This window comes from Lonchura striata, chromosome 4 (genome assembly GCF_050655825.1).
Source record: "Lonchura striata isolate lonStrDom1 chromosome 4, ASM5065582v1, whole genome shotgun sequence".
Classification (NCBI taxonomy): Eukaryota; Metazoa; Chordata; class Aves; order Passeriformes; family Estrildidae; genus Lonchura; species Lonchura striata.
In genome coordinates, this window is record NC_140706.1 from 44,403,066 (window position 1) to 44,427,689 (window position 24,624).

A 24,624-nucleotide genomic window follows, 5' to 3' on the forward strand; every position below is an offset into this window, starting at 1 on the left:
TCACCTCTCTTTAAGGCTGGCCCATGCCCCTCTGCAGCAAATGTGGTTGCCCCCAAATCCATGGAGCAGGGGATGTGATGGTGGGTACTCCAGCTGGTCAGGGGTTGGCTGGGGTGCTTCTCAGAAAAATTCAGAAAAAAAAATCACATCTTGGGAGGAAAAAAAAAAATCACAAAAAGGTGGTATTTCTGAGGGATATGTGGTGAGGAACTGATCTGGGGATTTGGCAGGACGTTTGCCCCAGAAACTAGACTAAAAATGTGTATTTTCCTCCCAAAACAGAGAAAAGTGGGAACAGCCTGTAACAAGGGTAGATGCATTCATGTGGGTCTACATGTCTCATTCATCCCAAAAGCGTCTCTTTCCCTCAGGAACCACAAGAGTAGCACCAATTCTGTGTTTATGAGAGAAAAAACACAGAGAATTTATTTCCTTTCCATGGGGCAGAAATCCTAATGCTTTGTGGAAAGTCAAGGGGTCAAGTGTATGTGTGATCCACAACTGGATGTTGCTGTTAGTCAAAGGTTTTTATTTTTATGAAAAAATAGAAAATTTTGCATCTTACACTACAAAAAACAAAACAAAACAAAACAAAAAAAACCCCACCATGTACACAGACAAAATGCACAGAGAGCATCCAAAGAGGGGGGAAAGGGAGGAATAAATACAGCAATGCTACAGTCTCCTATGAGTTAAAACACTGATGCAAGGAGCTGAGACAGATGCTGCAGCTCGGGCAGTGCTGGATGCACCAGCTCGTGCTCTACCTTCTCTAAGGAATTACAATAAAGGACTGGCAACTAAGTGTTAGTCTTAAGAATGCTACTGATGTACTTTACATCTGCCTTAACATGTGATTTGAAGTCCACAGCAGTCCAGGAGTCACAATTTCTTGAGTACTGGAACTTTTGACATTATACTCAACACTGAATAGACAAAAAAAAAAATTGACCTTTATTTTTTATTCTTCTCACTATTAACATATAAGAGGAATAAATAAAATTTTAAACTAATTTTTCTCCCTTTTATATCAGTCTTCCTTTTTAATGCTGAAGTAGTTTTTCCAAGCAGTAGCTACACAATGAAAGGGCATCAGTCTACACAAGCCATTCTTGGGGACACTTCCTTCTCCCAGAATGAAAAACTGTATCCAAAAAAGCCTGTCTACCTTTTGGATCCTTTGAAATACCTCCCTCTCAATTATCAGCAACATATACTGGAAAAAATGGAATCCTTTGGCTCAGCTGCAGCAGTAGTGAGCTGGAAAAGCAAAATGTTTGGACTTACCATGGACAGGAAATCCACCTACAGCCCTTTTGAAGAAGATAAGCAGGCCAGTGTTGCTGTCATCTTGTTCTGCTGCCCCTCAATACATATAATCATGCACAACACACAAAGTTCTTGCAGTTCTTGGACGAGAACTGAAAACCTCCATTGTCTCTGTAATTTGCTCATGGACACAGAAGCTGTAACCTTTGGACCCTACACATTAAAACAATGTTTTATTTTTAGGTTCCAAGACAAAGTCTATTATACAGAGATCTGTAGCAAGAACAGCTCTTGAAATAAATAGAAAAAGTTATTTATTTATTTATTGGAGGAAGTGAAAAGAGGTGCCCTATTTACAAATGCTGTCTGGCTAAAGAACAATTTTGTTTTCCACTGGTTTATAATTTCGAACGTTACTCCAGCATCTGGTAGGTATTCCATCAATACAAATGATGAAAAGAGGATTTTGCTTTTAAAAGCCTAGGAAAAAAAAAAGACCAAGTGCAACTCCTTCCACAGAGCCAACTGGACAGGAATGAGTGGAGATGATGGGCAGAAAGTGCTACATATTTGCTCATAGCATCTCAGTGCCACCAATAGATGCAGGCAAACAAACGATTCCTCCTGATGAAATGAGTTGTTTCTGTCTTCCTACATGTATTTTCCCAAGTGTTCCAGACAGGGAGACACAAATAATCTCAAGACTTTTCAGCTGACAGCTCTAATAATCTTATTTATTATATGACAAATCTCTTTTCCATGCTGAAATTGTTATGTCTTGATACCCTCTTCCTCTTTTGTGGTCTGGTGGCTGCCAAAATGAAACAACGGGATGAGAAATGACACTATCAAGATTTGTTAGACCTCACTGTGGCTCCATTCCCTCCTATTCACCCTGATTCCTGAGGAACTCAGCAGTTGCTTGCAGGGGCAGAGGGGGCCATTTCAGGACAGGCAAATATTGCCTGAAGAAGCCCTGCTGTAAGCCAACAAAGCCCTGCTGCTAAGGAAAAAAACACTCAACCTCTTCTCCTAGGTGCTTCCCTTCTTTTAAAAAAACATTCTGTGTATCAAATCTCATCCAAAGGCTGCGGGGAATGAGAGGAAGATGTTGAAATAGCTTCAGATGCCTTCTGCAAGACATGAAGGACACAGGCCTCCTTTTGGCTGTTTGAGCTCTTTGGGTTTGGTTCTGCAGCACTGGAGATGAAGGGAGCTATAGAAATTCTGTATATTGATGTTATTGCTAAGGAAGTATGCCACAAGATGCTATCCAAACTCTAAGGAAGCAATACATTTACAGAAACAACAAATCCTTGCAATCCACTGAGCTGCTTAAAAATCCTCATCAAAGTCTTCACAAAATAGAAGCCCAACCTAAGAGTACCAAATTAACTGTGCTGTTTAATCCTATCTACAATAAAAAGAGGAGACAACCCCGAAATATTCCTTGGTGTAATTCCCAGGGGATTGGATTGCCCTCAGGTCCCTTTGAAAATGCTAGCCATGGGCTTTAATGGATACACTGAGCCAAGCTACAACCAAGTCCTGATCTGAGCTGTGCCAGCCCCAGACAAATGGCATCTCCTTGTCCTCAGGATCCCACCACTGTGACCAGCTTGGGCTACTCTTCTCTTCCCTCCCCTCTGTGCTCTGTCACAAAGTGGCCAGGTCCACAACAAACCTAGAATGCTGAGAGACATCTTGGGACAGTACAGTTCCAAAAATAATCCCACTCCCACCACTGTGGAGGAAATACTACAAAATCTCCACACTGGATGATCACAGGCTCATTTCCACACTGTGCCCCAGGGCTTAACCCACATAATCAGAAAAGGAACAACAAAATTCCTTCCTTCCAGCTAAAACCACCTTGTGCTTCCTCTCCTGGGCTCTGGGAACAGAGGTGGTGGCTGCAGTGGGTGTTGGCTACTGGGCTAAAGCACCTGTGCAGAGGCAATCCCATGCCATCTTTGGCCAGGAGACAGAAAAATCGATGCCACATTGTTGCTGGAGGCCATCAAGAACCAGATGTTTTACTTCTTCTTCTTCTTCTGGATGTCCTCAACCCATGGTGTAAAGGAAGAGGAGGGCAACATCTTTTATTTAAGCAACTTTCTTCTACCTCATATACATAATCAAAACTCCTGAAGGCTTTATGTATCGATCAAACCAAACTGCAGCAAAAATACAAAGCATAGGGGTTACACAAAAGGGAGACTGAGTAAAAGAGGGAGAAAAGAAGGAATAAACCAAGGAAAGAGCCCCAATCTTGTACCTGATGCGTAGCAAACTGTACAATATATACATCTTCAACATGTATTATCCTCCCCAAAGAGCAAACAAAAAGAACTTGGTAACACAGGAGGAGGAAAACAAAATATACACCCTGTATTGTATTTGCCATGGAGCAAGCGACATGTTTATATGCTAATCTTCTCTATAACTTAATGCTGTGTAACAGCATTTTTTTCTTTTCTTTAAATTTACAAAACAAAATATCTATCGAGAAATAATCTAATCATATTGCTCTTCAATACACTTCTGTAGACAAGTAAGACTCGAAGTTATACTTCAGCAAACTGCAGCTATTGGGAGTCCATGAATGGCCACAAAAATCTGCCATTCAAGTCAGTCCTTGGAAGCATTACCATGTGCTGCTGTAATTCAGGATAAAAAGGTGCTATATGTATATGTACCTCCCATGTACAGACAACACGTGGTGGAAGGCTTGTCATCACCGCTGAAGCTTAACAGACTGGTTAACCTCATGTACAGCAGATTCGTTTCCACGTTCCATGCATCTTACATTGACTTCATGAAAATGAGGACACAAATAGGAAGAAAAGCAAAACTTTAGTCAAACACTGCTTTAGAAATGCTGCAGCAGAGGCCAATTTCCTTCAGTTACAGAAACCACTGAATTTCCCTTTTTATCTTTTCTTTGTTTTTTTTTTTTTAGTCAAAATAAATCTCAGGGCTAGAGTACAAAGTGCAGGACCGACCCACTTGAGGAAGCAACTTTAAAAACCGTGTTACAACGGCACCATCCCATTCACCAACTGGACCTTCATCTCTTGAAGGCTGTTCATTATCTTCTTCTGGTGACCAACAAGTGTCACTCCCAGACGTCTCAAATCCCTGTGGGAGAAAGCAGACGTTGGTTCCATGGACCTCTAAGGCACATGTCGCCGCGCACACCACGCGCCGCATGCGCTGCTGCTGCTGCTGCCAGTGCCTACCTGTCACCACTGGCAGCTCCCAGAGCCAAATATAGTTGGCAGGTTTTAGTATCCCCATTTGTAGATTTTTTTTTTTTCCTTTTTTTTTTTATTTATGACTGACAACACCTCAGAGAGGTGATGTGATTTGAATGAGATCACCTTACTGGCCAAGGAGAAAGGCCAGACAGCAAAGTGTCAGCATCATCTCTGGCCAAGGTTTCTGCTAGGCGTAAAAAGTTCTATTTCCAAGAGAAAAGTCCTATTTCCAAGAGAAAAGCCATGTAAACATGTTGCTGTTTCCTCTTCTCATGGGAAAGGCTGGTATTTGATCTTGGATATGAGCAGTGAAGAGTGAGGTCAATCCGTGCTTTCTTCCTCTTCAGATGAGGGAAAGCCAAAGAAACACAAATGGCAAAAGCTTTGAGCACGGCCACCATCCTGATGACTCCTTAAAGTCAACAAGAATTAGCAAAGCAGCTCCCCCTTGGGTCTTTGCAAATCTTCCCATAAACCACATTTGGTTTTACTTTGGAGAGGTGAATTCTAGATGCCAAGGGCATTTGTGTTGATTCTGCCTACTGGGCTACCACTACAGGAAAGCTGTAAAATAAAACAGTTAATGAAAAATGCAGGACCAGGAGGAAAGATTGTTTGTCATCAACTCCACCCTCCAAAATTCAGGTGTATAGATGAAGGTAATTGCTTTCATGTGATTCACATGAATGGCATTAAGAGACACCTCCAGGGTATACAATTTATCCCATCCAAAGACAGGAGTGGGACAGATAATCTCCTGGAGATAGCACAGAAGAACCTTGGGTTATTAATGACACCTCTAAGCCAGGTAAGGCCATCAGTTATGGCATAGTGTAATTGCAGAGATTTCTTACTGTGTAGAAAAGTGTTAACAAAGAAATTGTAGGAATAAAAGCTCAGCAGAAACATCAAGATAGCTGCATATATGTTTGCAGCCCAAAAACCAGAAGCTGTTAGAGAAGCAGGTTGACTATAAGAGATGTGGTGTTTTGTCTGAGGACTTCCACTGACAGAAAAATATCAGTCCCTCACTTTCTACCTCTCGACTGGAGTGAATTAAGGATGTTTCTAAGTTGTGCCTTATGGTCCTGGTGAATCCCCAAGCTGCTGACACCCTGTGTGCAAGTCTTCTAGGAGAAAGTTCTCCACCAAAAGCCACTGAGATGTGACCTTGAACACACAGCTGCTTTTTGGAAACCACACCAGCAACACCTGAGAGCCCAACCACCACCTGAGACATAATTGCAAACCTGGCCTACAGTTCACAGCAAGGCTGTGTGCTGGACTGGGGGAGAGCATGTGCGAGGAACACCAAAACATTTTCACACGAGCTACCCAGGAAGGTGTGCCTCTCTCAGCAGCTTCACATTCTGGATAGAAACTCCTGTGCAAGTACAACCAATCATCCACACCCACAAATTACACAGATGAATGCTGCTTTGAATAAAAAGCAGTCTTGAGTGAAGCCTAATATATTAACACATAAACTACCCGAAGCCAAAAGCTACATCTGTACTTCTCCAAAGACTGTCATGTTTTCTGCCTTTTGATTTGGAAAATACCAAGTTTTTTGCTTCGGGCTAAACACATAATTTCATTATTGTACCCTTTCTCAGCAATGCTTCTTGATGATGCAAAGAGAAATCGTAACATAAAGGGCACAGAGCAAAGGAGGTCAATGAGACACATCAGCAGTGCTCCTTACCTGGCAGAGAAAAGGTTGCAGCACCTGCAAAAGGCGTCTACCTTCTCAGGGGGACATGCTTTCATTTCTGCCTCCACTGAATTGTGAAACTAGTTCAACAAGCCATCTTAATAATGAAGGAAAATGAAGTAATGCTATTGTTACATGCAATTTATTTTATGTACACAGCACAGTTGGAAGTTCACACCAGAGATCAAAAAAAAAAAAAAAAAAAAGAAAAAAAAAAACCCAAAAACCAAACCAACCCCCAAAACCAACACAGTATAGGACCTGATTTTTAAAAGAGACAACATCCATCTTCCCCCTGCTGAGTCCTGCTCTGCTGGCACCTTTTGAAAAATCAGCTTTTCTTTTTTCGGGTACCTAAAGTGCAAGCTGAGCTCTTTTGAAAATCCAGTACCACGTATTTCACAGATGTATAATTTCTGACACTCTTGCATGTTATGCTGGAATAAAACAGCCTCAAACTTGGAGAAGAGCATACATGTCTTGGCCTTTCACACACACAGCCCCATCAGTCCAATAAATCCCCCACCCAGTTCACTACAGTCTTTTTTTCCCCCATGTAGCATACCCTTAACTGAATATCCTTGACGAGTGTCTCATTGATTTACAAGAGAGAAAGAAGAAAAAAGAGTTTCTGGTTTCAATACATTAACTGCTCACCAGGGATCCAGTCTTTTTTTTTTTTTTTTTTCAATATCAAATCCTCTCAAATATGAAGCCACCAGCCAAAAGCATGGGGGACTCATTAGAGAGGGGAAAAACACTACAGTGGGGTCTTGCACCTGAGCAAAGATGAACCAGAAGACACAACTCCTGAACCAGATGCTTGCCAAGTATAAAAATCAGCAGGTTTACTCAAAAACCACGTTGCACACAGTGAAGACAACAGCAAAACTTTCCAAAACCTGCCTAGACAATGTAGGAGCTTTAATTCCAATGCATCAAGCATGACTTACAGCACGTTGCATGCTCCCATGCATCCAGTGCTGAAGGACTTAAAGCAGTGTAAGGTAGAAGACAATTTTGAACAGAATTGGGTGCACAAACCAGCAGGTTTAGGGACAAAAATTCCCCAACAACTTCTGTGCCGAAGGGCTGCAAAAACAACTGCCTTTAGGCTCCAGTCCAGAGCTGCTTGGCTCATGTTACTGCAGCCAAGTGGAAATTTCACTGGGCTCAGCTCTGCAGAGGAGATGTGTGCAGGCATCCACTGGGGCTTTACAATAAAAATGTGCAGTACGTGCAGGAAAAGGCACAACAGAGACCCGCGGGCACCTGCCTTCAGGATCCAGGCTGCTCCTTGCTGTGGAAGTGACCTGACTGCTGGTGCTGGGTTTTGTGAGCGCCTCTGCAGTAGAGATCCATTCACCCATGTGCTGGGTGGTCTCCCTGCTTCAAAATACTTGGCCTCCCCAGGCATGAGACAACTTTTATTCTTATTTTAGGGAGGAAATTTATCTTTTCAGTTCTTTCATTCATATAGGGCTAGAAATTAAAGCAGGCAGGAATTTGAATCATTTGTCAACAAGGTATAAAAAGGCTTACCTAAGCTGACCAAAAAGCCAAGAAAATAAAGGGTTAAATTGGTGTCAGCTCATCCCAAGCAGCCTCTACACAGCTGCATGCATGCTGCTCTCTTACCCTAGAAGCCCAGCTGCGACATGCCTTGAGAACACAGTATCCCCTTCCCTGTAATAGCCTCCATTTGCAAGGGTTGAATTCACAGTCTCCATATTGTAAGAAATAGATTTAAAACATTTTATTTACAAATAGAACTACGTATACACCATGGATCAGTTTGCCAAACACAGTGTAGACTAGGACTGGATTACCACATAAAATACATCCCCCTCACCAGCTGGTTTAGTCATGCAAGCAAAAGGGCCACAGTCCTGAAAGATCTCCGTGGTCAGCAGCCGTCAGCCTACCACAGGTGTTCTGCATTTCATCTCCCATCCAGGGCAGATCTCACCACTCTTCTGCACGTGGTGGAACTACAGCTGCCCATGCACACTGAGACTACTCATGGAGTTAGTTGTCAGTTTGAATGAGGGGAAACAAGAAGAACCTCAAAGACCTTCAGACGATGCTAAAGAGAGAGGAATCCGCTTGCTAGGGACATTTGCATGAAATGAGGACTTAAAAAATTTTGTTTTAAGAGTTCATCTGCTCTTACTCATAATTCCCATTCTACTTGATTACAAGATGAGAATTTGTTCAGAAGCAGACACAGCATCAAAATTCCAGGACTGAGATTTCAGGCGAAGAATAAGTATCTAGAGCAGGTGAATTCTTAAATCCAGTTCTTCATCCAGTATAACTTTTAATAAATAATTTATTTTATTTTAGAAGAAAAATATATACAATGCAAAGCAACACAACACATATTATTACAAATATTCAGAGCTCTTCATCTAATAACAAACAACAGGGTGTCCTGAGATTCAGTGAGTACAGATCTTTCAAAAGGTGAAAATATGTAGTCCACGTGGTTAATAATTGGTCCAGTCAAGGGTCAGACTGAAACTCATGTCATGGATCTATCTATTCTTGAGTATTGTCCTGGTAAAGTTATTCTTGCAGTGGATTGAAAGAGCTCCAGACACACTCAAAGTCACTAGGTGGTCCACAAGTTTAAAGAGCAGGTCTGGTCCACTGGAAAGGTTCCCTTCAAGTCTGATATCCAGTTGGAAAGAGAGGGTGGAGGGTGAGGCTCCACTTTTCACAAGGTGATTCATCCCTTTGCAAGAATTAGAGCTAAATGTAGAAATCACTCTTTGTTTGAACACATACATTTTCAGGTGTTTGCTTAAGTAGGCAGAGCTTAGGACTTGGGGTGATATCCATTGATCTTAGATTTTTAATCTTTTTCTTCCAGAAAATTGTCACTAATACTGCTCTTTTCTGGAATAAATGCATCAAGCCATCAGTTTGAAAGAATCAGAATGGTAATCAGGATTTTGCTTTTCATGCCAGGGGAAGGAGGTTTAATAAAAATAAAAAATAAAACCTGAACATCAACTACCTTAACCAGGTCCTGTAAAGAAGCCACAAGCTGGGCACCCAAAATTACCAGTCCTGTCAGTGTTATGGCCAACTCTTCCTACAGCACTAGTAGTTTTTTTTCCAGTAGATTTTAGAAATTCTTTACACTTATCATATGTTGTTGTCCTGCTTTTTCTGGCAGCAGTTACCCACCTGATTTCTACATCTGTCTCCTGCACAGTTTGAATTTGGTAAAGATCATTTTGCATGGTATTTGAAGGCAACCTCTTAAATTGTAAAGACTGTTTTACTGATGTCATTTGGGGAAAGCAAGCTACTTTCAGATGTTCAGATCATCTTTTCACCCAATCCCCCCAAGTCCCAGCTCTGGAATATACAGAACAGTTGCCTCTATGAAAAATGACATGTAACATTTAACCTGAATTCTCCTTTGCAGAGTACAAAATGTTTTGTTGCTCTCTTTTACAAGGAGAAAAAAACCCCATGAAAACCTCCAGAAAACTAACCCATCTCAGTATATCAACCTTTAAAGAACTTTGCTTGTTTTGGTATTTATTTTCTGGAGAACCCATGAGAGTCTCAGCTGAGCCCACCAAGAGCCATTTTTCTCCTTTATTTTTTAAGGGCAGTCTGCCAGTTTACATCAGACTGAATCCAGGACTTCAATACATAACACATTTCCTCTTAAGCTGCTATAATGGTTTCTCTTTTTGTAACAGCTGAGAATCTGCTGTCTTTTCTTTTTTTACTGTTTCTGAGAGGGTGAGAAAAGTTTTGATTTGGATGAGTACTTGGTTTTTTGATTAGTCTTCCATAGATTTTCCAAAAATAGACCTGAGTGGGGTCAAGCCTCTTTGCCAAGCCACCTCTGCAATGCAAAAGTGTGTGGACTGACAGAGAAGAACCAAGCAGGCATCTCTGCAGGAATCTGTGTCCACCGGCAGCTGGGGTGGGGAGGGGGAATTAATTTGCTGACATGGATAACTATCTGGAATAAATTTCAACCTTTTTTTCAGCTTCAACTGAAATGGAAGATGAGTGCATGAAATGCCTCCTTCCAACTAAAAAAAAACAAACCCAAAAGTTCCTCCAGGCTGCCAGGCATCAGCTGCTTTGCCCAGAAGAAAGCTGAAGCTGAGCAGCTCAGACATGTTGTCTCCACTGGGACCAGCAGGATGAAGGACATTTGTGTCATTGAGGACATCCTGGGACCTGGTAAGAGGGCCTTCAAGGAGGTTTGCAGTTGGTGAGAGTCAGAGCATCTCTGGCAGCTATAAATTTGAAGACTTTCAAGCCAACTCACCTTTCTGGCTAGAACTGTGCAGGTAATAGGTTTCTTGGCTCATTACCAATCAGAAAAACCATTGAAAAGCACTTTTTGCATCACCTGAAAAGATTTTGGGGGACATTTTTGAAATTTCTGGAATACTAAAGAGTAAACATAGGGAAATAGCTAAATTTAAAGTCAAATTAAGGATCTTCATAATCTGAAATATTGCACTTCAGGAATTTGGAGGTTAGGAATACTTTTGTCAACAGCATGGCATACTAAGACAGTGTAGGAGGGATAGTAAGATTGTTTAAAGTTATACAAGTAGGTAAACTTCTAATTTTCTGTTGAAAACACCCACTAATTTGGGTTTCAAGTTAACATTTTCTGTGACCCAAACAAAAGCATTTTACTTGTGAGCATTTCATGTAGAGGTATTGGAACAGCAAAAAATTGTGAAAAGAAAAAAGCTGAAAGCCAATTTTTCTTCTTTGATATTAATAATTAAGCCAAACAGCGATAAATCTGTGATGGATTTTAGACAACCTGTATTTTCTACCAGAAGTTGCTCTGGTTATCAGATTGGGGTAGTACTGTGAAGGGGAATGCTCCAATGTTTTCCTTTTCTCCTAAATTGCTGCTTCATCCTATCCCCCTTCTTCCCACTCAGCCTCTGGCTAGCTATTTTCTGCTATGTGGACTCTGACCAGCCTGGGGATGGATGCCTTCTTCCTTCATCAATATTTGTAAGTTATCAGTCTAAACTGTGGAGTCCTCAAAAGCCCAAATAACATGACATATAATTGCAGAACAAGGCTGGGAAACAACATGTAAGGGTCTCGGGAGCTGAAAAGAGGATCTAGGTAAGAATCCATGCACCCTGATTTCCCAGAAAGAGAGGTCTTCGTCCCTAGGTCAGGGTTTTCATGTGAATAGCTGAAAAAAGACTGGATGAGTCCAGGTGTAAGGGGCAAATATTGATGGTGTGAGTGGAGCAAATAAAATCAGAGTGAGAGCAGATACGCTCCTGCACTCCCTCCATGTATGTAATGGGAAACTGAACTCCATGGAGATGTCACCGACCTGCATCACACTCCTATGCTCTACGGTGAGCTCCACAGCAAGCACTGTGGCAGACAGGAGGAAATGCTGCAGCTTGTGGGGTGGGGGAATTCTTCTCAGTTTATTCTTAATCCTCAGAAGCAATTCTGTATGTGCAGTGGCAATCTGCATGTGGTCAGAGGAGACACAACCTTCTCCAAAGCAGCAGAGTACAATTCTTCCCATTCTGCCTTAATGCCTGCAGTAAACTAAGCTCGAATTAGCCCAGCTAGAAAGGCAGGCTTTGAGGGGAGTTTGAGACAGCGCAGGCAGCAGCAGGAAAGTACTGACACAATTACACAAGCAAGGCAGGCAATTAAAGGTAGAGCATAGCAAATCAGCAGCCCTGAGGCATTTACCAAGTTATTTGAAGGCTGTTGCCTCAACTGCAGTCACACCCATGTGCAAAAACCACGGGCACATTCAGAAGAAAGGGTCAAGGAAGCCTGTCCTCTAGAGCTACAGGTTGCTGATGATCTTGCACTGGCATCAGCTCTTAGCTATTTCTGTTTTTGCTGAATACCATTTCCACACCTTACTGGGCTTCACTGCTCACTTGGTTATATCCAGATCAGCTGTGAAACCAGCTCATCTGCTGTGAAGCCAGGATGTCTCAGCAGGGACCCATACATTTACTAGTAGGGTAGAGGGTCTATTTTGCTGGTAACCTCAAATAATCAACTGCTATGGTGTCAAGAGGGTGGCCTGGCAATTACAGAAACTCGTGCATTAATTTCTGTGAGCAAAGGAGACAAAATACTGGCTGCCAATGTAGTGACTGTAAATTTTAGTCTTGCCTGCACTTGTTATCAAGAGATGCTGTAAGGGAAACTACTGGCTGCAAAAACAGGATAATGTTTTTCCTTTCTGCAGCCTCATCCTTGCATATTTTTGAATGGTTTGTCTTTCTCCTCCCTCCTCCCCTTGCAATTCCAAGAAATGAGGTGAAAATGATCTGGACACTACTCACTCTAGGGTCACCTGAGCCACTGCATCCATTGAACTGTATCCATTCTCCATGAAGATCTCTGTGTATCGGCCCATTTTGATGGCTTCCAGCCACTCACCCACGGACCTGTAGGCACCACTCCCAACTGGACTGTGCTCTACCAACAGATTTGACACTCTAAAGATAAGCAAAAACAAAGAAGCAAACAGAATCAGTATTGAGATATACATAACATGACTCAAGCTACTTGCATGTTTTTATGGTAAAGATTCTTTTGTTCCCGTTTCAGTGATTGCTGCAGCCTAAATCCTCCAAGCAGACTTGATACACAATATAGCAAACACAGCACTTTACCTGCAACCTCACCCATTCTTGAGTTAGCTCCTGTCATTTCCAGTCCTCACCACAAGCAGAAAGAGGAGGAGAGGAGTGGCATCCATCCCAGTTACCTCTTGGCCACAAGTAGGCTCCCCCAGTCACTCCTAATTCAAAGTCTTTGCTGTGATGACTCCTGCTTTGCTCTGTTCCTCCACCTTTAAAGCTCATAATTAACTTAAGACAGCGCAGAGCCTGGAAGCTGAAAGGCAAATTACATTTCCCAGCAGCGGCCATCAATGGCAGGCAGCTGTTAGCAGTCCAGGGAGCATTAAACAGTCCAGGGGCCGCTCCTGCAGAGTCACGGGAGGGGGTTCAGATGCCAAACGCATCCAACGAGCCTGCAGAGAGCAGCAATGCTCCAGCCACGCTCCAGCCCTGCAAACAGAGGCACACTCCTGCTCCCACAGCCTCACTCCACAGCCTGACACGCCAACTGCTCCCTGCTCAGCTATGCCACGCACGGAAGAAGCAATTCAGGCAAATAATAACCCTTCACCACAGCTGGAGCACTGATACAGTACCTGGCACAAGCAGGGTCCACCACCCCACTAATGATGTGCAGAGAGCAAAGAGGGCTTGTCCAAGGTCAGCCAGGAAAGAAACCAGATCTGCTCCCTGCTTTGTAAAACGGGACACACAGCTAACACAAACCCTGCGTAAAGATTTTTACCCACAGGTAAAAAAAACATTTTCCAGGTCAGCCTCTGATGGTAGCTATTACACTTAAAAGACTTTCAGCTGGAAGGAGAGCTGGGATATTATATTATTATAGCACTTCAGGAATCTTCATATACTTTATGAGCACATTAGTATTATTTGTTTATTTAATAGCAATGCTGAAGGGTCTAATAAAATGTGAATACTTGCAGTACCAAGAACATAATGGCTTCCCATAACATTTTATACACATGAGAAATTCAAAGCTCCTAAGTAATCATAATGAGAAGTGGATTTTCATCACTAATGTCAGGAGGTACCTAGTGATATCATAGCACACGCTGTAATGTATAGAGTGACTTCCTCCCTCATTTGCATTAATGAGAATTTCCATAAAGAACACATTACATATATAAAAAAAAAATCTTTTACAGCTGCTCTATATTGAAATTATGATTCATTTGGAATTACTATGGTCTGGGCACAGCAATCTATGAGAATAGAAACACAGCCCAAAAGCCTGACTGTTCAGGCTGCTTCATCCATATCAAAAATATACACAGCAGCTCTGAAAAGGAGAGGTTTGGAATTGTATGGACCCATTCATGGAATAAAACATCAGCAAAGTGCTTAGCCGCTCAAGGAAATAGTTTCCTGCCTATTTTCCTCATCTGGCATAACAGTTTGGTATAAAAGAGTGCAGGAAACACCATGTAACAGGCCTGGAAAATATCTGTTCTGAGTTGAAAATAAAAGAGAAACCTCACATATTTTATGCTGTCATAAACCTTTTCCTGGAGGTTTGCTGGCACTGACATTACATCTAACTGCTAATAAGAATTTCTTCTTCAGATGGTAAATGGTACATGTAAAATAGCCCAAGAATCCAGATCTAGCTTGTATTTAAAAATTAGCAGACATTTCAGGTTCTTCTCTTTCAGTGCATGAAATGCCATGCACAGGGACATGGCACCAGAGGGATGCCCAGCTGCAGCAGGTGAGATGTACCACATGCAGCTGTGCAAGGCTCACTTGGGAGGTGTGGGGACAAATGACTATAAGATCACAGCAGTACATCTGTTTTGTCCCATACCACCAATCTAACCTAATCTTATCTCTCTCATTCCTGCTTAAAGAAACAACTTATCTTTTTTTTGTCCCTCCTCTCAGGATAAACTTTTCTGAAGGGCCTGTTCCATGATTAATCTGGGGAACTCCACTCCCATCAGTGAAACAGCAACAATACATACATACATATATATATATATATACACACACACAGAGACACGCACATATATATATATATATGTAAACACCTTCTTTATGACCTTGCAAGGGACTGTGTGACTAGCAACACTGATGGCTCAGAAGTAAATGTGTACTTACAGGGAAAATAGAAAAAGCCTCTCCAAGACTATTTAGCTCTTTCTCCCCAAGTGCAGCTTTATTTCTTGATTGTGTTTACCTTACTTGTAGCTGTGTAGCTATTCAGATTCATGTTTAAATACAAACTGTCTGTTCTATTCACTTAATATGGTTTTAGCAAAGGGTTTGTGTACAGTACTTTGGTAACCAGAGACCTCCTCTTGCAACTGCCATGACTCTCATGACTTGTAGTGGTGGCTAGCATGCCTGGGAGTAGCTGTGGAAGGATATACCTGGACATCCATAAGCTTTGCACACCCTAAGAGTTTCCCCAAGAGACACTCTTCGTTTGTATTACCAAGATAAAGTCAACAGGCAGATAATTGGAGCAGTATTTACTATCTAGCAGTATTTACTCGTGCACTCAAATCTTGCCTTCTCTAACCTTGCAGTAGAGCACGGGTAGTTTTGTCACAGACAAAGTACTGCTGAAACTCCTGTTTCTGAAAGACAGACCACGGTAATTTTCTTTGTGGTAGCAGCACTGCATTTGGAGAGAGTGAATTGCTCACTTGGCTGCCAACTGCAACAGAAAAAGTTGATACGATTCAACTCCCCTGGACATAACAAAGCTGAAGGAACATTCCCCCAAGAACACACTCAGGCTAAATAATCAGAGGGAATCCAGCCCTAGGGGTGGGTATTCAGACAAGGAGCTTGCTCTGAGAAATGGCTCTGGGCTGATTCTGTACCTGCTTGACGCATTAACCAACGTCTTCAGGCTGCTGGGGTTACGGATGAGCTTGTCCAACATGCTGACAATTTCGTCAAACTTGGGCCTGCTGTTGCGGTCTTTCTGCCAGCAGTCGAGCATTAGTTGGTAGAGAGCAGCAGGGCAGTCCATGGGACTTGGCAGGCGATAGCCTTCCTCCACGGCTTTAATCACCTACAGGACACAAAACGCAAGGCTTTTCTTCCCCTCATCTTTTTCCCAAATGCAAACTGCCTTTAACGTAGAACTCTAGGATCAGCAATAAGCTCACAAAAAAATCCTGCCACCCCCCAACTCTGCATGTGAGAGGCAAAGTCAGTAAGCCCCTCTATCTTTCATATTTCCTATGTGATTGGTTGAATAACTTTATTTTTAGCCATTGCAGAGTGAATCTAGATAGCCAAGGCACTGCTGCAACCAGGGGGCCATATTGCCTGGTTGCACTTGTTCAAAGCTCAGTTGTGGTCTCTATGTTATATATCAGGAAACTCTGGAGCCTATGCTAAATCCATGAAAAAGAGCCTACGGGGCTTTCTGGCATCTTCTTGGAGTACAGTGATTTTGTTTATTCAGATGTTGGCTTCTTTTTAAATGAAAAGGCATGTGCTAGACCACAAATTTGTATTACAGTAATAAAAGTCTGACTGTATTTCAAAAGAGACTTTGAATGCTAATTGATGGATGGATTCAAGGCAGAGGCAGAACAACCATCTCATATATCATTCAATACTGTCTGAGTCTAGTAGTTTCTTAGTGTGGCCACATTTCTGCCAGGAATTTAAAATGTCAGCCCAAGAGTATGTAAATTAAAACCAGGAGAGTTGTTGCACTGATTTCAAATACAAACCATCTATAGTTTTGTATCTAAAACAAGTGATATGCATGTGTGCTGCCTGTCCTCTTGAAAGACAGAAATTAATAAATGAGGGCAGAATTGAAGAAGGCAACTTGTTTTGCCCAATTTGGGGCAGATCTGTGGCAGGGCTTTAAGCCCAGCAGTTCCCATTTTGAACCATTACAATTTTCAGGAGAATGCAGCTCGTGTTTCAAGCCACAATACTCTGTGTCTGTGCCAAGGGAGTCATGGCAGCCCATCTTCACACCCTCCACTACCAAGATTCCTTAATAAAAAGGTGTTGGAAGCAGTTATTTGCTATGACCACATGAAAACCAAGCATGCTTCACTGTCCACTCCAAAGACTACCTTAAATATCATTCATTCATTCCACAATTTGAAAACATCCTGTGTTGAAAAAGAAGGCTCAGTGATTAGCATGGAAGTTGTTGTCTTGGTCTTTAGTGGCTGGATTAGTAGTACAGGATGAGCTGTGTCAGGCTAGCACTGCATTTCAGAAGACTTCAAAATTCAGCACTGCATGGATTGTTTTTAAATTGTCCTCCATCACAGAGCTTTGTTAAGTGTAAGAGTTGCAGGAATGAGCCAGGCTGACTGAACAGCAGCAGTGGGAACCTCAAACTCTCTGAGGACGTTCATAGCAGAGAAACAGTTAGGTGAGTCTTCACCATCTCCTCCAAAGGTAAAAAGCGTATCAGAAGATCTGGGCCACAACATGTGCAGGCAGCCCTTTTGTGCCCATCTGAGATTTCATCTTTCAGTGGAGCAGTTGCACCACTCTCCACCCAACCTGCACTTGGAAGGCAATCTCTCCTATGGCCTGGCTGTTGCCCCCAGCTCCACCACAGTGTGCTATTTATACTCCCTGTTCTTCACACCATGCTTTTCAGCTGGTCCCTGATTCCAAATTTGCAGCTGCCCTATAAAGAAAAAGCTTCAGTGTGGCACAGCCATGAGAATGTTATTTGCTGGGTCCACGTCTGTATTTATAACAATAATGGGTCATCCTCCAAGTGTAGCAGAAAGAAAATAGTAGCAAGACAGGGAGCAGACCATCTGGCACCAGATCAGAATATCTGAACTATATCTGCAGTGGGGTTATGTGTGCTGGATATTCCTGGCAGTAACAGCACAATCAATAGCGTTAACTCAATTTACAGGATGTCATCCGTCCTGGTGATACAATGTAAATGGAATCAAAATACTGCAAGAAGCTAGGATGCTGAAATATACTCTTGCATCTGAAGGTGCCTTCAGGCATCTAGCAGTAAGAGGAGCAAAAAACCCGAAACAACAAAGACTAAGTCACTTGCAGCCACCACAGTGATTACAAAATAAGAAAATGGGACATTTGCTGCTCCATTCATTGGCATGTACTGCTTTTTAAGACTTTTTAAAAAGGTTTAGAATTTTCACCTAAGCAGGCACTTTTGTCTCTCTTCCTCTTCTGGGCAAGCACGATTCAGTTATGGATGGGGGTGACTGAGCTGGATGTTTAGGAGAGGACAGTTTGTGATAGTCTATTCCAGTAAATCAAAGCAACGCTCAGTGATGTTTCCATAGATTCACCAGTCTAAACACTAAAAATCAACCACCATGATTATTTAGCTTATCAACCTGTGCAACACAGGCCACAATATTCCTTTCAATAATTCCTGCATCACAGCCTTATCTTGTGGTCAAGCCAAAGCATATTTTTAGAGGGCCATCCAGAAACCAGCATGACTTTAAAATGTGATTTGCAGCCTTAAAACCTTTTCTGCCCTGTTGCACTTCACCTCCTTTAAAGCAAGCCATCTGTAACAGGGTGAGAATAATTTTGCCCATCATCAGCTGTGCTTGAAAATGATGTGCTTTAATTACAAGCCATACAACAAGAAGCTCTTGTGCAATAGAGTCCAAAATTTATGTGACCCCTTTTTTCTCTGCACAAAAGCCAGTGCAGTATCTAACACCATGACTCTTCTATCAATACAAGCGGAGGAGGAAAGAAGAGAAGGCCTTCAGGAGCTGAAGGAGGAAGAATTGCATGAGAAATATGCCACAGCACTGAATTAAGTTCCTGTGCCACCACCATCCAGGCACTTACCATCTGCACAAAGGGCAGAGGCAAGTAACAAAGAGGTTACACAAGCAAAGCCTAAGCAGGAAATGATGCTCATGAACATCTCAGTAGTTCTTTGTTTTCTGCTTTCACTCCAGGTAAGTCTGTGCCCCACAGAACGTAGAGGCATTTGGGCTGTTTGGAACAGTTCTGTAAAGTGTGGATGCTCACAGTGTTATGATTCAGACAAGGGACTCCCCTGGCCACAGATCATTACCTCACTGGCACCAGCCTCAATCTTAGCCTGGCATTTACTGAACAACATCTGTGCTATGCCAGTACATCAGCATTAAAGATAGTTACAGTGCTCAGTGTGAACGAAAAAGCTTGGCTCTCAACTGCTGCATTCTCTGCACAGACTGTGGAAGCAAGTCCCTGTATTTGATTAAGATAAATTCCTGTGTAGGTACATGCTGCTTTACTGAACTTCCTGCAAATGTGACAGCCTCAGCAATGCAGGAGCAGTGGGGCATTCATGCCAAACAGTGCATTCAGGTCTCTGGCAAGAAGCACAGCGTGACCATCTCAAAGGTACCACTCATTTCCACACCTGGACTCAAAGTGAGATGAGACAGCAGCTCAACGTGATAGGCAGTAACATCCACTGATGGCAAAGGCACGCTAACAAAACTCAGGGAGAGCAGAATGCTCAACCAGAGCCCTTGCTGCCAGTGAAATTGAAGAAAATTGCTGGAATAGGAACACTGATCAAAAAAGCAGAAAGGATGAATACCAAGTATTGTGACCAGAGGAAACCCATCCAGCAGTAGGATCTCCACAGGTAGCAGGGCTGTCCCGTTGGTGAATCTGACCTCATGACTAGCTGGCATTCTCAGAGACCTTTGCAAATCTTAGTTCTCAGAGATGTGAAATGGAAGGAGGGACCTAGAAAATCTGTCTACTCCAGGCTTAAATTTTTTTAGCCTTAGACAAGGATAGATATTGATGGTGAGCTCAGGGTAGAATGCAGCCCTGCAGCAGGATCAAAAGATCCTTACCCAGGCTGGGACTGGAGCTGCAGACAGGTGGGAGAGAGTATTCCCAGGCATCTCACTGTTTGGAGATGCTTCAAAGGGTGGCCTCGAGGTCAGAGACTCAAGGGGGCACTGGAACTCAGGAGCAAGGGGACACAACCCAAAGGGTACTGTACAAATAAATGAGAGCTTGTGCAAGCATAAACTTACAAGATGTTCACAAATGGAGCAAAACTGTTCTTTTGAGATTAGCAATGCAAGAACAACCAAGGTGTAACTCTGGACTGCTGTCACTAGATCAAATCATCCAGCTTTTCTGCTGGGAAACAAAGCCCTCACCACGACTCTCTTGAGCTTCTGCTTTACGTGGCAGTAGGGGTTTGAACACACAACTGAAATGCTGCCAGTTTATCAGCTCTATCCCCTGGCAGGCCTTTGTCATTAAACAGAGGAGGGACAGGCTCCAGCTCTAACAGCATTAGTGAAGCTCCAGCGGTCTGCTGGGGGGAAGCAGGCTTGCCTCCGTGCAGACACATTTCCCACTGCACACAGCCTGTTCTGGGTTGCTGCAAAAAAAAAGAGCATCAAAGGGAAGGATAATTTCTATCTGGCATGGGGGAGCAAAGCCATTTTTACAGCAGCTCTCTTCCTCTAGCCCCATTCTGCCTCTCTGATAGCAGAATGAGTGCTGAGCCCTCAAAGTCCCATCACGCAGCAGCTCTGGCACGTGCTTACATCTTGGTTTGTCATTTCCCAGTAAGGCCTCTCGCCGTAGGACATCACCTCCCACATCACAATGCCGTAGCTCCAGACGTCGCTAGCAGATGTGAATTTGCGGAAGGCAATCGCTTCAGGCGCTGTCCATCGAATGGGGATCTTCCCTCCCTAAATGGAAAAGAAATGGAGAAAAACCCCAAAAAATAGATTGCAGAGGAGGGCAGAGAACATGTGAAAAAAAGTCAAAATAGCTCTTCTCAGAGCACCAAGGGATGTTATTTTCTCTCTGGAAAGAGACATTGAATTTTAAAGTAAATCTGTTTGACAGCATGGGGCCCCTTTCCACATTATCTCAGCCCATAAGCATTTGTAGGCTGCCTACTAATTGGCTGTCCTGAAGGTTTGTTGTTTGAATGTTGTTAGAATGCTGGGACATGTATAGGATCAACATCTCAATTATATTGCACGGGTTGGTAAGGGAATACAGTTCCTCCATTTCTGAGAGCGAGCGGGGGAGGAACAGACAGTTCTGAAGCTGAGGAAGACTTTGATCTAATGAGGGCTTCATGCAAATTGCTGCGGAAGTAATTCCCTTTCTTTCTTTTTTATTTATTTTTTTTTTAAATGCAGTCCTGGTCCTGCAGAGAAATCTGTGTAGCAGGCACAGAAATCTGTGTTTGCAAAGACCAGCCTGCTTGGCCTCTGCTGTGGGACTCTAAATGATGCCACAGCTGTCAAATGTGCTTTGCTGTTTCCTTTTCTCCTTTCTATCATTTTAGAAATCAAACTTCAGATCAGCTCTGAGAACGGAAAGGGGAGGGAAAGGAGAGTCTGGATTAAGGAATACTTTTCTCATTGGGTTTAAAGAGCTGTCTCTCTTGATTTACACAAAAAAATATTTTGCTGTGAAGTCCCTTCCTCTACATGTTGAGCAAAATATTGGAAGGTCTCCCTGAATGCCCCCTAACAGTGTTTGTTACTGGAAAAAGACAGGATTTGGAATACATTTTCAAAGCAACTTTTTAAAAGTCTGTTCTTCCCATAATTACTTATTCACAAGCTCAGCAGTGCATGCCTTAAGTGAAGGGCCAGATTCTCAGCAGTGCCAATTAGCACCTGGCAGTACATGGGAGCCACAGCAGGGCTGGCCAAGAGCCCTTCAGCCTGCAGGGAAGTGCCAGTCCAGCTGTGCACTGAGTCCCATCACCGGGCCATGACTGACAAAAGCTGAAAGGCCTTTCCAAGATGTCCACAGGAACAAGGAACATGACTCAAGACAGCTCCCACCAGCCACATAACAATACCCTTGGAACAACACAGTAATAAGACATGCCCAAGGAGGCCAATCACTGCCATTAATATTGGAGGCTCTCTCCAAGTGTGTGCTGTTGAAGATGGGTCCTTCCCATCCCTCTCTCCAGTGCCAGTGCCAAGTGTGCAGAGCAGGGGCAGAGCACTGATGTTGGAAAAAAGCTCTTTCTTGGATTGGGAGAAATTACTCTCAGCCAGGTAATGCTGAGGGCAATGTGCATTATTTACAGTGGGCATTCATTACACACTTAACAATGTTTTAAAAGGGTCAAATTGTTCAGAAGACCATGGCTTACATCACAGGATGAGTACTTGAGCAAAACAATTGTTCCTTCTTCCCTTTGGTATTCCCACCAAAGAGGACAGAGTAGAGCTTGGAAGCATGGCAACTTTGCCAAGTTTGCTATTTGACTTGTGTACTCAACTTCATTTATTAAGCTCTGTGTTATTTGGCCATCCCCAGTATAAATTAAAGGCATCTGCAAAATTAATCTGGTGACAATTAACTGTTATCACCTGATCTAACCCTCTTGTGCAGTTTAGAGGCTATGGATTCATAGAAACTCTTTGCTAGAGAGCCTGAACACCGAAACGTGGCGAGAAATACATTTCTCTTGAGCTCAATCAAGTTTGGTATCCCCATAACTGACCCTGGTTGTGTACGCTGCTTCGGGGTCATCTTCCAGGACTCTGGAGAGGCCAAAGTCTGACACCTTGCAGACCAAGTTGCTGTTGATCAGAATATTCCTGGCGGCCAGATCTCTGTGCACGTAACCCATGTCAGACAGGTACTTCATTCCTGAGGCGATGCCTCGTAGCATCCCGACCAGCTGGATGACAGTGAACTGCCCATCATTCTTCTGCAAAAGGAAGGAGACTTTTGATGAGTTGAGAGCCTCTGCACCCTCAGCATTATGTGTGCATGAATAAAAATGCAAAGGTAAGTCTCCCAGGAAGGAAACCAGGAAAATTAATAATTCATTACTCTCATGCTCTGACCATGAAGCTTTGCTAAGTTTCACTGTTTAGATTAAGATCTCTAGAGACAAAGCTAAGGAAATGTAGTTCTTTTAACTTGAGATCAAGGAGCGAGCTGCATCTACTGGTGACTGATAGAGAGACTGTGACTGGAGTGAACACATATATAAGGTGTATAAGGGCATCAGTCTGGGCTGTTTCTCAGTCAGGCAACTGAATGGCACCAAGTTGCATGGAAATCCTACCTTTAGGGGTTCATGAACACCTGAGGGGGTAGGGGCTCTTCCCCATGCTGCCACATTGCATTTCTAACCACTTCCCTCACTCTTGCTCCTCTAGCATTACATTTCATGGAAAACCTCTGACAAGTCTGGTGTTTGCTATTCTGCAGTATGGGTCTGCTCCTGAGCCACACCACATTTTGCAGGCTAAGTTAATACCTTCCACTGCCTTCTAAAATAATGTAATATCCTCCAATTTATTATTGCCTCTTTCTATCACTGCATGCCCCAGGTCCTTCAGGATGCTGTGTAAACGCAAATCAAAGAGACAACTGAGCTACTCCTGCCTCTGGACAGCACCAACACCCAGAAAACATTTTCATTGACAGTAACCATCTACAAAGAACTCAAACCTTAACCAAGTCCCCAGGTCCCCCTGGAAAAAGGATCTAAGTAATACCTTTAAAAATGTATCCAGAGAGCCATTCTCCATGTATTCAGTCACTATCATTACTGGTTTGCCTAAAATAAAAAAGTGCATGAGTTTTGTTAGGAATTTATCTAAAAACTACAAGCAATAAAGAAGTCTTTTAATAGCGTCTCTGCATCTGGATATACAGCCATGCAACAGTAAATCTACACCAAGACACCACTGTCCCAGCAGGATGACAAGAGTTGTTCCCAGAATATATAGAGAAGTAGGGAAATTGAGGAGGAGGGGATGAAAAACTAATACCATATTGTGGGTGGGGTACCAAGCCCCAGACTGTTTAGATGATTATTGAGAAGAATGTTGCAAGCTGAACCTAGGCAGCCTTGTTCTTGTCTCCACCAACAAGCTGAAAGCTTGCAGAGGCCAAACTGGACACAGCAAAGTCTTTGGACCTTCCCTCAAGCTTCAACACCCTGAAGTAACAACAGGAGCCCAACAAGAGCAACAAGGATGATCTGAAGCTTGGGCTTGGTAGCCACCAAAACTCAGACTAGGAAAGAATGGGATTGCATTCCTTGAAATTCAAGTAATTCCATGTGACTACCCTTGTAAACACATTGGAAGTAAGAGAAGGAATATTTACACTGCAGAACAAAAGCTCATTAAGTGTGGAATGAGTGCAAACGGAAATCAAAGTAAAAGTTCTTAACAAAAGACCTGCTGTCCTATTGTTGACAGGAATAATAATGTTTTTCCAAATCTGTTTGATTAATTTTCATGCCCGAGTCATTTTAATGGTAATTATATATAGTTTTTGCTCAGTTTTTAAATTTAATTTCTCGCTAGCTTGCCACAATGGCATAGCAATAATTAATGTGGTGTGCTCCAGTCCTTGTAAATTCAATGAAATCTTATAAGAACATGTAAATTATTTTTTATTTAAATCAATTTCCATTAGCTAGCACAAAGCACAGACAAAAAAGGAGCTGTCAGTTATTTGTAAAGTGCATTATAAATGTCTTTTATAGAAATGATCAACGAGAGCTGCCATGTGTCATAACATGCACATGAAGGTAAATACTAAAAATCAGCATATGTCCTACTCTTTAGATAGATCTTAATCTTCCCATTTTTTATTTCCTTAACTATTTTGCCTAATTTACTGCTTAATTATGTACATAACACAGGTAAATGTGAACTTGTCAATCAAAATACTTATTGCTGTGCAAACATTGCCTTTGCAGCATGAAGGACCTGTGCTGCTTCAATTCTTTTACTCTCACAGCTGTTGC

General features: G+C 42.6%; 1 protein-coding gene across 24 annotated transcripts in view; it reads right to left on the reverse strand.

The window, feature by feature from the left end:
• Positions 1 to 508: 508 nt before the first annotated feature.
• EPHA5 (EPH receptor A5) overlaps positions 509 to 24,624 on the reverse strand; it is a 194,468-nt gene continuing 170,352 nt past the window's right edge. For 14 of the 24 annotated variants that reach the window (XM_085578896.1, XM_085578903.1, XM_085578889.1 and 11 more), the window contains 6 exons: positions 23,360 to 23,421; positions 22,351 to 22,560; positions 20,408 to 20,557; positions 15,719 to 15,912; positions 12,588 to 12,743; positions 7,985 to 8,997 (listed from right to left, as the gene is read on the reverse strand). In XM_085578896.1, coding sequence (XP_085435022.1) covers positions 8,781 to 8,997; positions 12,588 to 12,743; positions 15,719 to 15,912; positions 20,408 to 20,557; positions 22,351 to 22,560; positions 23,360 to 23,421 — 989 coding nt within the window. In that variant the 3' untranslated portion in view covers positions 7,985 to 8,780. Of the gene's footprint in view, positions 4,411 to 7,984; positions 8,998 to 12,583; positions 12,744 to 15,718; positions 15,913 to 20,407; positions 20,558 to 22,350; positions 22,561 to 23,359; positions 23,422 to 24,624 lie in introns of those variants that run through there. The other 10 variants (XM_077782943.2, XM_021532603.3, XM_021532602.3 and 7 more) reach the window with 3 other exon arrangements.